General features: G+C 43.4%; 2 protein-coding genes across 2 annotated transcripts in view; both read right to left on the reverse strand.

Moving 5' to 3' along the window:
• LOC133493809 (gastrula zinc finger protein XlCGF57.1-like) overlaps window positions 1–16,108 on the reverse strand; it is a 176,643-nt gene that overhangs the window by 107,228 nt on the left and 53,307 nt on the right. The window lies entirely within an intron of this gene.
• On the reverse strand, window positions 10,901–14,598 carry LOC133493830 (gastrula zinc finger protein XlCGF17.1-like). The gene is made up of 2 exons (XM_061807728.1): window positions 14,478–14,598; window positions 10,901–12,369 (listed from the first exon to the last, which is right to left on the reverse strand). The coding sequence occupies exons 1-2, from the start codon at window positions 14,479–14,481 to the stop codon at window positions 11,333–11,335; spliced, it is 1,041 nt and encodes a 346-aa protein (XP_061663712.1). The 5' UTR covers window positions 14,482–14,598; the 3' UTR covers window positions 10,901–11,332.

Consider the following 16,108-nt stretch of genomic DNA (forward strand, 5'->3'; position numbering starts at 1 on the left):
GCATTTTCAGGCCACTGTAGTTACGAATTCTGGCGAGTGAAGCAGTTTGCTGCTCCTGCTGACTGAGAGGACACGAGCAACAATTTCAGTTGTGTAGAACTGGAGGTGCGTCAGGTCCTTGTTTGGAAACAAACCTGCTCGGTTTGTTTTTCGCAAAGAAGAGCCGCACGAAAAACAAAGGATAACATTATCTCGCCGTCAGGGACTCGAACCCCAGTCTTCCGCTTGACAGGCGGAGATACTGTCCACTATACTAGTCATATTTGACATGCTGAGTTGAGTGCCACCATAATAAAATATTGTTTGAAAATATTCTGTGCGCGTAACTCTACAAATTTGTGGTCATCAGAAAAATGAATGTGGTAGTAGTAGTTGACTTGACTTTTCACTTGATTTCAGGTCTCACACATATATTAATTAATCACTTGGAAATATACTTTTCGGAGGGGAAATTACTGGCTAAATTTTAGATATAAAAATACATCTATTTTATGTTTCTTAATAGGTTGTTACATTTTTATTTCTAGAAGTGGTGCATTTGGAGTTGTCATTGGCTATAAGGTATAATTATCAAAATTATACATGTATCAAAAAAATGGTGAGTCTCGATGAGTTTCACTTTTTGAATTGAAATGAACCTTTTGACATCATTATCATTTATTGAGATGTGCCATGATGGAAACTTGTGGGATGTGTTTTTCAATTTTGGATAATGGCATCAATCCTCATTAATGTCCGGAATAGGAGGGACTTAAGTGAACAGAGTGATTCGTTCGTGAACTGGTCCACTTAGGAACTGAAGACTAATTCGTTTGGTTGTGATCTGCCAACTATGAGTACGATGAGTGATTCGTTTCCCAGAGTAACGACATACTCCGCAGTGAGCGTACTCATGAGAGCGATTGCTAAATCCTGACTGAATACTGGTGAGCGATCACGATATTCTTGTGGAACTGGAGAGAGGTCTACTGGGTAGGCAGCAGGGGGAGCGTCTTTGGAGGCTCGAACAGCAGAAAGCAAGCAGTGGCAGCGACAGCGAGGACTCCATCCACTTGTAGTTCAATGATTCCAGTCTATTGTGGGCTTGTGAATTTGACGCCAGGGAATACCAAGAACCACAGGCATCCCTCCCACCTGGACAAGCCTAGCTATGCCATCTGTAGTTGCTCAGTATGCTGCAATAATACAAGTTGCTCATTTGCTCAAGGTGGCCCTTGGAGCAAGCAAAAGGGGTCATTGAACATTCCTGTGGTGGTTGAAGGTGAACGATCCTTGTTTTGGGTGCCAGCCAAATGATCAATGAGATATGCGATTATCTCCATCATTTAAAACATCCTTGTTGCCCATTTGACAAGGAATGAAGTCATGTGCTCTTCTTTGTGGGTTCTTGTTCTTGGGTTATACTCTCAAGGCGAGCAGGATTCCATGAGGTCCAGGGTTTGAAATTTCCAATAAGATCGATTTGGAAATTTCAACAGCCAGTATGACAAGTGATCATGTTTTTCATTTCTGTGCACCTTGTTCTTGCAGTAAGATCCTTGAGTAATTGTGGCTGTGAGAAGTGTAATTTTCAAGTCCCAGAAAAAAAACTCGAGGGTCTTGCTGGGATATCACGGTTAGAGGGGCGTGTGAGACATGTCAAATAGTAACACAAGCACGTTCAAACATTTTCTTGAACAAATAGCCATAGAATTCTCAACACTGTTGACCTCCTGGGCTTCCCGACCACTTGATGACGCCATAGCGCAAATAAAGCACCATTAAGATTTGGACCGTGTGGAAATTAATTGACTGCAAGGCTTCATTTGGGCAAACATGTTATCCATTGCACCATTTGCTTCACTGTGGATTAAAGCGCTATCCAAGCCCATATTAAGGACTGTTACTGTCCCACACAAATTTCAAACCTCAGGACTAAAGAAATGAACTCCTGGAATTTGGTCCTGCTGTGACTCGGATTTAAACCAGGGTTGCTCCAGCTACAACACAGTGTACTAAGCACTATATCTTCATGCAGGTGCAGGATGAACATGCAAACTCCACACAAACGGGGATGGGATTGAACCCATATTCTCAGAACTCTGAGGCCAATGCTCAACAGCTGCAACACCGTAAAGTCCTTGCTTACACCTGGTTTTGAAACAAGTACCAAGCACACATCAGCAGCATTAATCTATGGAAACGTCCACTCTCCTTGAGATTTACAACATGAGAAAAAAAAAAAACAAACAAATAATACGGCTCCTTAACAAGCAAGCGAGAAAATAAAGCTTGTTTCTACCCAGTCTCCAACCAGGGACCTTTCACATGTGAGGCAAACGTGATAACCACTACACTATCGAAACTACTGTACTGTTGAAAGATGAAACATGAAACTCGACTTCATAGATGTTTTTTATTAACGGGAGAAACAAGTATTCAGGGCTGACTAAATTTAAATTTAAACTTAAATTTACATTCAAGATAAAATATGAAATCAAAACAACACTGGATTGGGATTAATGTTGACTTGAGAGATAAAACAACAAAATCTTTGTGGAAAACAGTTGCCTGGACGCTCAGTTTGCCTTTTCTTTCAATCGGTTCCCTGGTCCTCTTGCACTCAAGAGAGTCTGGCTGCAGACCTCACCTCTCAGCCCACTGAAGGGTTATGTAAATACTTTTTGCTTGAAATATATTATGCGGATGCTGCGCGGGACTTTGCTATGTTATAAAAGAAAGAAAAAAGCATTGCATATGAAGTAAAGGTTGTCGGCCAACTTGTTTGTGTTCAAGTGTTGTGTGACAGGAAAGAAAAAGAAAACACAGGTAACGCAGCTGAGGAGAACTGCGAGGGCAAAAGTGCAAAGTGCAGTCAGAGTGCATCAACTGACAGACAACGTCTGCAAAGAGCGGTCAGGCTTCGAACGAAGAACCAGACGATAGACACCGCAGATGAGTCACAACACCCAGATGGGAGGAGAACGGCGTCAGCCAATTAATATGCATTTTGATTTAGGAAAATGAAAATTCATGATGTGTTTCTATATAACTGGGCAACCCAGATGAGTGTGTCGTCTCTTCATGGTCACAAGGACACGTTTTTTTTTTTTTTGTGTGAGGGACATGGGACCCAGACGTCTGTATTAGTTTTTATTGTTAGGAATAAAACTTCGGGTGATTTGATCCAATTGGACGGACACGCCAAATTGTTAGGTACGTGGTTAGGAGGTAGACGGAGATCGTGAAAGTTTAATCTTTGGAGTCAGATTACAAAAAAGGTGAAATCCTAACACCACCCACATCACATCTCAAGTCCCATCCTGCAGACCCCAACCACCACCATCAGACAGGGAAGGAAGTACAATAATTTGAAAATTGTGTCCGTTTCTGTTTCAGCTTTTAAGGAACTTAGTTGAATATTTTTAAAATAATCTTCAATTTCCGCTTTCAGCGTGAAATCCATTTGTGGACAGCACCGCACACTTCATTCACAGTTTTCATTTACGATTGAAGTGTTTCAATCCATTATAAATCAGTGAATATTTAAATATGATGATGATGACTTCACTCGATCTACCATTGGTGTTTTCATGGCATGGAAGGAAACTGGAGTGGGCAGATTAAAAACCCGCGCGGAGAACATGCCAACTCTTCTTTTGTCTGTTCTGAGCCGCTGTTCATCCCGTGAGAATATTGGCTTCCGTTTGGCAGGATAGGGAGACAAAGGGTCATCTCATTAGTATCATGGACAGTATCTCCACCTGTCATGAGGAAGACCAGGGTTTCAGTTAAATAATGCTACCTTTTGCTTTTCGTGGGGCTCTTCTTTGCGGAAAGCAAGCCGAGCAGCCTTGTTTCCAAGTTGGAACCTCACATGTATTGAGTGAATATAACGACTGCTCCTACTTTGAACCTCGGTCCAAAGAACTGTGATGCCAACAGTCTAACGAGTTGCACCAACATACTGCCCAGGAATATTTCAGTGTTTCGCAACTTGTTTTGTTTTGCACAGCTGCCCACGAGTAACTGCATCTGAACACATGGGCAATGCAAGCTCATAAGGTGGTTTGCTGGTCGTGCAGACAAACATCATGAAAGCAACAATGCCAGTTGAGTCGGACAATAGTTGTCATATTTGCCAAAGATGCGCAAGGTCCCTGTTTGGAAAAAAAGCTGCTCTGCTTGCTTTCCGCAAACAAGAACCCCATGAAAAGCAAAAATCATCCTGATTTAACTCCACGTCAGGGACTCGAACACCAGTCTTCCGCTGGACAGGTATACATAGTGTCCACTATACTAACAAAGAGACTTGTAGGCTTAATTCCCAGAAAGAGAAGCTCTTCGAATACATGAAAACGCACTATGAATCACAATCACACAAAGCTGATGCCATAAAACAGCCCCTTCACTAGTCTCTGATGGTGTAGTGGTACACATACCTATGTTTCATGTACGCAGTATAGGTTCTATTCCTACTCATCGGTGGTTTTGCAATGTTCCCTGGAACTCTCTGGCAACCAGTTCACAGTCTCTTGTGCCTTTTGCCCAATGTTAGCTGGGGAAGGCTCCGGCACTACTGTAACCCTTGTTGAGGAAAAGCAGTTTGAAAAATGCATGTGGACCCTTCTCTTTGACGGTCCTCTCGAGTGGGTGGCTGTCGCTTAAAGTATTTCTCCCGTCGAGGATCATAGGAAAAACACCTCCCGATCGTCCCTTTTTCCAATGTTGGCGGAGGGACGATCGGGCTTCAAGATTTAGATCTTGCTGAATTTGAACCGAATGTTGTGAATCCTCAACGTGGGTCGCTGCTGATATGTTATTGACTTACAAAAATATACATTCTTGTATTTTGTGGACCTGCTATGATTGTATCGTCTTGTTCATGTATTTTATCTTTGCCTCCCATAAGCAAATGTTTATACTTTAAAAGGCCTATATAGACACTTATTCAATAAATCTAGAATCATGAACGAAGGGGGGGGGGCCTACCAAGATAGATGCAGTCGTAATTTTAGAATCCAATAGTGATTAAATATTTGCTTTTTAGACAGATTTTGTCCGAGTTATATTTTGGATATGTCAGTCTGTCACAGCAAGCAGGAGCCAATGACTTTTTGTCATTTAATTTTTTCCTTGGTGTAATTCTTTCCATATTGAAAGTTATATGATTAACTTTTTTTGGGGGGGGTAGTTTTGAGTGAAAATAGTGATAGAGAAATCTGTTGGAGCGCTTATTTAAAAAAAAAAAAAGACCAGTGAAATGCCTCAGAGAGGAAAGAAGACGAACATGTCTTCGGTCATTCAAAACGGTAAAACAGTAATTCTATCATATTGATTTCTGCATAATTTAAATGAAATTAATTAACTTTTTAATTGATTGCACCACAAATATATTGTGTTTGTGTGTGTATGTACTACATAGATCACAAAGACCTTTCTGTCGATGTCATTTTGTGACAGAAATACTTAGGCTGGCTGTCATAGCGTCTGATGACCCACGACGAGGATCGAACGCGTTGTATCACTTCATATCCCGAAACGGCAGCTGATCTTATTTGATCCATATAATCTGTAATATCCAGCTGATTGTTGTAATGTTTTGAAGTTGCCAAGAGCGGAGATGTCTGCATAAATTTTGGTGATGATTGTTGACAGTTTTTGGGTTCATGCATGAGGCCTGAGAGGATCTGGCATTCTTCCACCATGTTTTTATGATTTTAATGATGACACCCAAATAAATAGATTTTTCCACATACTAAATAAGCGATTGAAATGTTTTTTTGGGTACAAGCTGTTGTTCACGTGGTGCAATGATAGATGACAGCAATGTATGATATACGGTCATGCCAATTTGAACAAAGCCGAGTTTGGAAACTCAACCAAGTTGTTTCCTTTTTTAATGTCCAGATAAGTTCTTGAGCCAAAACACAAAACCAAAACAACAAAAAAAGTATAAAGCATGAAGACCCATACTTTGAAGAGTGTATGCATTTTGTCCAATGTTTAGGTAATGTCAACATCAAATAAGCAAATGATTGATTGGAAAATGGGGGAGTAGACTGCCAAATGTATTATGTAATCGTATTCATTAACTATGATTGGGGGAAAAAATTAGGACACGGTGTCATCTCCTCCGTACGCGGAAGCGTATTGTTGCCGCACGTTAATGTCCGTAAACCTCTCTGTGATAGACAGTTTATTTTTATTAAATACACGTTGTTCTCAAATGAGTCAACTTGGCATGATTAATACTTCTTGATAATTGGAGAGTGAGAAGAATAATTCCTACCTGAAATGAAATGATCATGACACAGGCGTGTGTATTTCGTTGGGCACCATCCATCCTGTTTAATTGACCCCTCAGTACAGGGCATTTAACCACGCCTCCTGAAGTCACGTCACCCCACTGTTGCTAACCTCAGACAAACATTAGACAAAATGGCGTCGCAGGAAGAAAAGTCGAGAATGAAATTGTCCGATTTACCAACTGATTTTTCACTCGCATTCTTAATGAATAGTGAAATATCGTTGAAGAGCAGACAGCAGGGCTTCAAGTATTTCAGCGAGGGGTATTTCAATGGTATTTCTATGCATATCGACAGAGAAACCATTGATATTAGCGCTAGATCTTTCCGCAGTCAGAGGAAGACCGAGAAGCCACATAATATAATATATTATAACCCAAAGACGAATTCGTCATTGACAGTTTCCTGTTTTTGTGTTACCTATCACACTTATGTGCAGAATCTGTATAGCCATTTGTGAACCGCCGTATGAAGGAAAAGAAGGCGAGGCTTGATTTACGAGTTGTTTCTCTCGTTTTCTTTGTGTAACGTCACGCGCTCCCCTCAATAATTATTCTTGAATTAGTGCCGAACCTACGTAAGTCCCGACCGAGTACGACAATCACTACTTTAGTGTCCTCAAACATCCTTCCTTCAGTCTTGGTGTCTTGGTGCACATCGAAGGCTTTTAGGACTGCTAGTCCGGTTTAGCTTAGCTAATTAGCCACGAACAAAGGGACACGTTTGTGGAGTCAGATCATCGCAAAATATCGCTCAACACAGATCAAGTGTGTCAATCATTCACACGTAGCTATGTTATGCAAGCGAAGAACTGCTAATTCATTTATATGAGACATGTATTGAAAATCAAATATACGGCTTACCTTCGTGCAAACATATCTGTTCCAGTTGATGGATTCAGTTGATCATGCGGTCTTCCACAAAGTTTGATCCATCAAAGACATTTTTCGTACTCGGTCTTCTGTTCCGGTTGATTTTAGATGGATTCAGTTGATGATGCGGTCTTCCACAAAGTTTGATCCATCGAAGACATTTTTCGTACTGGGTCTTCGGTTTTGGAAAGGGTACGAATTGAACTCCACCAGCTAGCCTTTCACGATACCTGTCGTCACTATTATAAAGTCCGTGACTACACCTCTTAACCATATCTATTGTTAAAGAACCCAAATACGCGATAAAACGCTAACAAAATCTATACTGGACCATACAACGTTGTCCGAGGGAACTGCGGGTCCAAAAAAGGGGCGTGGTTTATGCAGATCTCTGGCCTCTGATTGGTCAGCGACGCGGATGACGCCATTTCTACGGAGGGGTCAATTCATGCATTCATTCATCTTCTGCTCCGCTTAGCCTCACTTGGGTCACGGGAGGGCAGCCAGGAGGCAGGGTGCACTGTGGACTGTTGGCAAGCCAATCGCAGGGCAAAGAAAAACAAACAACAAGTGAGGCTCACGTCCACACCTACAGGCAATTCAGTCTTCAATGAATGGACCATCCATGTTTTGGGGATGTGGGAGGAGATGGGAGCACACAGAAAAATCCCACAGAAGTATGGGGAAAACATGCAAAACCACACAGGTGGGGCTGGGATTTGAACCACACCTCAGACTTTTGGGGTGGATGACCTAAAAACTCACCCTCTGCTGGAGGACCAATCCATCTATCTTTCCTGTGATGTTTATCCTCACGGAGGGCACATGGGTGCTGGAGCCCCTCTCAGCTATTGTCAGGCAGGAGGCAGGGTACATGCTGAACTGTTTGCCGGCCAATCACAGCTTGTAGGATCCTCTATTGTTAAAATGTTGGCATGTAATACACAGCTGTGTGTTTTTCTGGCACTTGTTACACCACTGGTCGTGTCCTGCAGTGTTTCTGTGTCGGCTCTTTCAATGAATTGCAACCAGTAGAAAGTAAAAGCTCAAGATCTGAGGGTCCTGAGTTATGGCAGTTCTGCTCGCGTTGTTGTGATTGCACCTCACATTGTGCCCAATCATAGAAAGGTTTTGGTAAATGGGCTTTTGTTGTTCTTTCATCTGTGGTTGTGTCCACCACTTGAATGATTTGCAACCAGGCAACAGGTCTCAAGACATGAAGCTGAAATAGCTCAGTTGGGAGAGCGTTAGACTGAAGATCTAAAGGTCCCTGGTTTCAGCATGGCTTTTGAGGTCACTTATATGAGTTGCAACCAGGCGATGTTTTCTCAGGAACCAAGCTGAAAAGGCTCACCTGGGATAGTGAAAGACTGAAGATGAAAAGGTTGCTGGTTTTGGAATTTACTACAAAGCTGTATGGTTTTCAGGCACTCATTACACAACTGGTCATGTCCTCCGGTGTTTCTCCATGGAGGTTTTGAGCTACGTTACCAATACCACATGACTTTTTTTTCACGGTGCCATATTAGTAAGCAAGCTTTGGAAGGCAGACACTTGTTGTCTTATCACAGTGAAGAAGTTTTTAAAACGATCAGTTTTCTCCATGTAAAACAGAGAGTAAGACAAGAATGGTTACCACTTGCGTGGAATGGGTTATCATAACAAACAGACAGGATAAAACAACAAAAATAGCATTTTTCCTGCGGACCCACAAAAAAAAAAAGTGGATTGCTGCCATAACAGGGGAGGGTTGGCAGTCTTCCAGTACCAGCCATGTTTGCAGTGATCACTTGATTGAAAGTAAATAGATTAAGACAAAAGTTCGTACAATTTGTTGACATTTTAATTATCCTACAGGAATGATAAGACAGTCATAATAAATATATCAAAATACCTGTACCGGTAGATCTCTATAGGTATAAATCACTGTTTGCTTATCACATGATCATGATGTGTATGTACTGTACTGTGCAGCAGACACCAGCTGAAACAATTTACACAATGTAATTTTATTGATGAAAGAAAATAATCACCATTTTCTTTCCATCATAATTTTCAGATGGTGGTACGGTGGATCAGCTGGTAAAGCCTTGGCCTCACAGTTCTGAGGACCTGGGTTTGATCCCAGTCCCTCCTGTGTGGAGATTGCATGTTCTCCCCATGATTGACCCCTCCGTACAGGGCACTTAACCACGCCTCCTGAAGTGACGTCACGCCACGTGCGCTGACGTAAGACTAACAGTAAAAATGGCAAATACAATACAATACATTCTGAACTGAGACAGACTCCATGCTTTTGATTTCATTCAAATCAACGATATATTATAGATTCTAAATACAATACATTCTTAACTGAGAGAGACGCCATGCTTATGATTTCATTCAATCATTCACACGTAGCAATCTTATGCGAGCGGAGAACGTCTCATTCATTTATACGAGACGTGGATTAAAAATCAAATTTAGGGCATATCTTCGTGCAAACACAGTCTGGTTAAGCTTCTGGCCGCGAGCCAGCAAGAAACCGACACGTTTGTGCAGTCCGATCATCGCTAAATATCGCTCAACAAAGAATAAGTGTGTCAATCGTTCACACGTAGCAGTGTTATGCTCGCGAAGAACTTCGAATTCATTTATATGAGACATGTATTGAAAATTAAATATAGGGCATATCTTCGTGCAAACACAGTCTGGTTAAGCTTCGGTCGCGAGCCAGCAAGAAATCAATACGTTTGTGCAGTCCGATCATCGCTAAATATCGCTCAACAAAGAATAAGTGTGTCAATCATTCACACGCAGCAGTGTTATGCTAGCGAAGAACTTTGAATTCATTTATACGAGACATGTATTGAAAATCAAATATAGGGCATACCTTCGTGCAAACATGTGTTCCGGTTGATATTAGATGGATTTAGTTGATGATGCGGTCTTCCACAAAGTTTGATCCATCGAAGGCATTTTTCGTACTGGGTCTTCGGTTTTGGAAAGTGTACGAATCGAACTCCACCAACTAGCCTTTCAGGATACCTGTCGTCACTATTACAAAGTCCGTGACTACACCTCTTAACCATATTTTTTGTTAAATAACCCAAATATGCGATAAAACGCTAACTAAACCTATACTGGACCATTCACTGTTGTCAGAGAAAATGGCAGGAGCAAAAACGGGCTTTGGTCTATGCAGATCTCTGGCCTCTGATTGGTCAGTGACGCGGATTGCGCAATATCCACGGAGGGGTCAATTGTGATCAGCTCTTAAACAATAGTTTTAAACATGGTCTATATTGTGTTCTTTGAATTTGCAGAAAAAAGTGATGATCCGTTACCCCAAGATAATAGTCCAACCCAGTTAAAAAATGTCAGCTCACCCCAAAAAAGAAAGTCCCAGGAGGTTCTGGAAAAGTTCCACGAGAGAGCTATTTCTAAGAAAAAAAGATCAGGTGAGAACAACATAAGTCACAACACAGTTTGCTTATTCACAAATTTGGCCAAAATGAGTCACCCATCTAAATATATATTTTTTTTCTTTTTTAAAGAAACATAGAAACATACGACACACAATCAGATAATCACCACATGATGCACAGAATCATTAGTATATGGATAACAAGAGTAAATAAAATGCTGACAATATAATGTATCTGTTTACAGAAGCATAAAGAACAGAAACAGCTGAGACACTTGTGTGTGTGGGGGGGGGGGGTCTACTTCTCAGTTTTTCACTTTGCACAGGGGGTTCTGGTCCCCGTTAACCGCGAACAACATGGGGTTACTGTACTTATAAGAGAATCTTTGAACTCAATCTGAGTAGGAAAAAGGTTTTTCACCAGTGTGTGTTCTTAAATCTTCCTTCTGAGTGAATCTTTGACCACAAACTAAGCAGGAAAAAGGTTTCTCATCAGTGTGTATTCTTGTCTTTTTAAAGCTCCCTTCTGAGTGAATCCGTCACCACATACTAACCACGAAAAAGGTTTCTCACCAGTGTGTGTTCTTGTGTGTATTTTTAAAACTCCGTTCCGAGTGAAACTTTGACCACAAACTAAGCAGGAAAACGGTTTCTCACCAGTGTGTGTTCTCGTATTTTATATCTCCCTTCCAAGTGAATCTTTGACCACAAAGTGAGCAGGAAAAAGGTTTCTCAACAGTGTGTGTTCTTGTGTGTTTTTTTAAAACTTATGTACGAGTGAATGTTTGACCACAAACTAAGCAGGAAAATGGTTTCTCACCAGTGTGTGCTCTTGTGTGTATTTTTAAATCTTCCTTCCGAGTGAATCTTTGACCACAAACTAAGCAGGAAAAAGGTTTCTCACCAGTGTGCGTTCTTGTGTGTATTTTTAAGTTTCCATTCTGGGAGAATTTTTTGCCACAAACTGAACAGCCAAACGGTTTCTGACCAGTGTGTGTTCTTTTATGTATTTTTAAATTTCTGTCCTTAGTGAATTTTTTTCCATCACAAACTGGACATGAATAAGGTTTCTCACCAGTGTGTGTTCTTCTGTGTATTTTTAAATCTCCCTTCCGTGTGAATCTTTGACCACAAACTAGGCAGGAAAACGATTTCTCACCAGTGTGTATTCTTGCATGTCTTTTTAAAGCTTCCTTGTGAGTGAATCTTTGACCACACACTAAGCAGGAAAATGGTTTCTCACCAGTGTGCATTCTTGTGTGTATTTTTAAGGTTCCGTTCTGGGAGAATCTTTGGCCACAAGCTGAACAGGAAAAAGGTTTCTCACCAGTGTGTGTTCTTTGGTGAATTACTAAGTGGTCCTTCCGAGCAAATCTTTGACCACAAACTGAGCATGCAAAAGGCTTCTCTCCTGGTTGTATTTTCATGTGTTGGTTGAAATTGCTCACAGAAGTAAAAGTTTTCCTACAGTGAGAACATTTCCAGCATTTGTTGGAAGTGTGACGTTTTTCATCATCATCATCATCATCACCATGACTCTCTGTTTGTGATCTTTCACAAAGATCTCCATCATTTGAGCTGTTCCTTCTTGGAGGCTCCGTCCCTCTTCTCTCCTCGGTTTGATCTTCATCTTCATTCTTAAAATGGACACCAGTGGCTGGACCCTGGATGCTTTCCTCCTGCTCTTCCTCTTTCACGTGTAAGACCTCTTCCTCCTCCTCTTTGATACATTGAACCTCTTCACCCTCTTTGATGTGACAGGACACTGACTGCTGGCGCTCTAGATGAAGATTTTCACTGATGTCTGCAAGACAAAAGACAAAAACGAAGTTTGTTGAATCTCATTTGTTCACAGTATTTAACAGCAACTGCACTTTTTTGTTGAGGAAATGGGGTGTTATTACTCAGTAACTCATAATTGTGGCAAATCACCACTGAATGAATGACTTTTGTTGTGATGGAGAACAAACATTCAGTATGGAAAAAAGTCAAAGTGGGCTTGGTTTTAGGCACGAGTATAAAATCCAGAACTGAAATGGGGAAAGAATTTACACAGTCCATAATTCCCCAACAAATTCTCTTAATGTATATTTAGTACAATACAATGTCAGTCAATCAGTTTTGATTGCACTTGAAAGGCTTCTTTTTCATCACAAAAATTGAACAGTCTTGATGTTACATCATTCACAGATGTGGTAACCAAATTCACTGCATAGCTGGTGTGGAAAAAGGAATTTATTGAAGGGGTAGTATAAACTCATTTGGTATAAAATCGGGCAGAATTTCACCACCTCCGATTTCACCAGTTTTCAGACAAATACAAAAATCTCGAGTTTCTAAACATTTTGTTCAAGTCAGTGTGATACTTTGTTACTATCATGTATCGTTGAACACTCACATGAACACCGCAATGCCCCAAAATTATGTTCAATTTAATCAGCTGAAAAATTAAAAAAAATTCCAAGGGTGTTGTAGCAGCCTGGTTGAATTTAAAGTGCCACTGACATCTGACTGACGACTGTCATTCATGCGTGAAGTTGCGGAAGTCTCACTCGACATCCAAGTGGTAGCCATATTGCCTGCAACGTCATTTGCAGATGTCACACTGGGACAGTCGCCATTGAAAACATGTAGTGGCACCTGCTATGGGAGAGGAACAACAGATTTACGGATTTTTCCGACACCCCCTCTGACACGGAAGCTCTTTTTGAAGAAAATATCTCACAATCGAGTAACGTGACTGGGGCAATGTTACCCTATCATTTCGAGCCATATTAAGATGATATGTCGATCACTTCAAACAACAGTCTCCCTGACGGTATGACAGAATGTAGCGTACTCTGCCGCAAGTGACGACCACGCCGCGGCTGGCCCGGATCAAGCCCTCTTTGAACAAATCCTGCCCGATAACAACGATGAAGATGGCGAAGAAAGTGCCAACAAACCTCAAGCCAGCACTAGCACTGCAAGGAGTGATTCTCCCCTTGGAGGACCTGGCTTTTCTGCAACCAAAGGCTGGTTCGCCAAATTTCAAAACCGCTACGAAAAAAAAAGCATGCCTCTGTGTGGTGAGGCTTCCTCAGCGGACATCGATGCCGCTCGTCATGATGAGGAGAAATTTCCTATCCTCATCAGCAAGGGAGACTACCTCCCCGAGCAGCTCTTTAACATGAACGAAACAGGTCTGTTTTGGAGAAGGATGACTTCGCAGACATTCCTCTTCAGGGAGGAAGTGAAGAGGCCAGGCTTCAAGGCCAACAAGGATCGTGTGACTGTTGTCATGTGTGGCAATGGATCTGGTTTCCTGCTGAGACCAGGCTTTATTTATAAAGGCACGAGCTTTAAAAAACAAAAATCAGGCTCTGCTCCTAGGTTATTGAATGCATAACTCCAAGGCTTAGATCACATAGGTTCTTACAAATGAGTGGTTCCTCAATGGACCTTTCAGATTGGTGATCTTAAGCTCGCCCCTCTTAGCTACATTTGCCATGTCCTACAAGCTTCCAAAATGGCGACAGAACAGGTTTGAAGTCGATTCTCTAACACGTATTCAAGATAATATTGTGGTATGCTTTTTGCCAAATGCATCAGACTTGTCCAAGAAAGTTTTACAGAGAAGTTTCAGCTATTTCACACAAGGATATGTACATGGAATTAAGATTTTGGATGGAGCAGGCGTGTTGTCAATTACAGTGAAATGTTGGCGATCCATGCAAAATAGTTTAACGCCTCACAAACTTCATATCGACACCCAACAAATGCCGGACACGAAGAATGCATGAAATGAGTTTTGGTCCATTAAGGTAGTCCCACGTTGATCATTCAAAAACATTCTGCCCAAATTCAGCAAGATTTATTGCAGCGAGATCGAGCATTCTCTGGCATGCCAAGAAGTGAAAAGAAATGTATTACCCATGATCCTTTACGACGGAGCTTCTGCTTCGTCTTTTTTCAGTTTTTATGACGGTGAGGTACCGCTGTAGCGCTGGAGAAAAGGAGTCGGAGGCGGAGTGTCGGACACAGGAACAGAACTTGCTTTATTGTTCGACATCAAAACACTACTCGCATAACGGCGGGAACTCTGTTAACCTTTCCTCCGGAAGCACAACAACAAAAACAGTCCATGCGGAACCCCGCACCCCAACTCGAGGTCCCGCGGGTGAATTATGTAAACACCACACAAGCCCCCCCAGAATTCACCCATAGTCAAAATCCTTGTGCCGTGGAGGGATGATGACCCGACCCCGGCGCGTGTGCACTGTAGGGGCCGAGGGGGGCGGGGCCGCACTGTCCATTGAGTCACGGGACAAGGGCTCAGGCGGGGTCAAGGGTACCCCGGCGGGCGCAGGGGCACAGGGCAAAGAGGGACGACCCCGGCGCGGGGGGAGGGCCAACCCCAAAGGCTGGGCAATGTCCAGGTGCGCGGGTTTGACCCTGTCCACGGAAACAGTCTCGGGTCTGCCGCCAATGTCCACGAGCAGGCTCTTATCCCCGTGCTCCAGGACCCTGAACGGCCCGTCGTATGGGGGGCGGAGAGGTCCACGGTGGGCGTCATGACGAACAAACACAAAATCCGCAGAGCGCAGGTGACGGGGCAGCAGGGAGGACCGTTGCCTGGCTGCGGACCAGGGATGAATTCGCCGGGGACCCGCAGTGGCTGGACGTAGACGAGTTCGGCGGATGAGGACAACAGGTCCTCCTTGGGGGCGCACCTGAGGCCGAGCATGACCCACGGGAGCTTATCCAACCAGTTGCCGTCCGTCAAGCCGGCACGCAGGGCTGCTTTCATGGAGCGGTGGAACCGCTCGCAAAGACCGTTCGCCTGGGGGTGATAGGCGGTAGTGCGGTGCAGCTTGACCCCCAAACTCTCAGCGACTGCGTTCCAGAGTTCAGAGGTAAACTGAGGGCCACGATCTGAAGAAAGGTCGCACGGTGTCCCGAAGCGTGCAACCCACGTGCCGATGAACGCCCGGGCCACGTCTGACGACGTTGTCGAGGAGAGGGGAACGGCTTCGGGCCAGCGGGTCTTCCTGTCCACCATGGTGAGCAAGTAGGTGAATCCGTGCGAGGGAGGAAGTGGACCTACCAAGTCGACGTTGACGTGGTCAAACCTCCTCTCGGGGACAGCGAAGGGCTCCAAGGGGGCTTTTGTGTGGCGATGCACCTTAGCCCGCTGACAGGCCACGCACGAGTCGACCCAGGCCTGCACATCTTTCTTGAGACCGCGCCACACGAACTTCTGGGCCACCAGCCTCACGGACAGTTTCCTTCCGGGGTGGGAGAGGTTGTGGACCGCCTCGAAAACAGCTCTTCGCCAGTTTGCAGGGACCAGCGGCTGAGGCTGGTCAGCTGAGAGGTCGCACAGCAACCTGACGCCCGAGTCACCAACCGCGACTTCCTCCAGGCGCAAACCCGTGTCAGAAGTCTTGAGGGCCTGCACCCCGTGGTCCGAGGCCTGGTCTGCGCTCATGCGGGAGTAGTCGAGACCCAGATGCACAGTGCCGGCGATCGCCCTGGAGATGCAGTCTGCGACCACATTGGAT

This window comes from Syngnathoides biaculeatus, chromosome 20, assembly GCF_019802595.1.
Source record: "Syngnathoides biaculeatus isolate LvHL_M chromosome 20, ASM1980259v1, whole genome shotgun sequence".
In the NCBI taxonomy this organism is placed as follows: domain Eukaryota; kingdom Metazoa; phylum Chordata; class Actinopteri; order Syngnathiformes; family Syngnathidae; genus Syngnathoides; species Syngnathoides biaculeatus.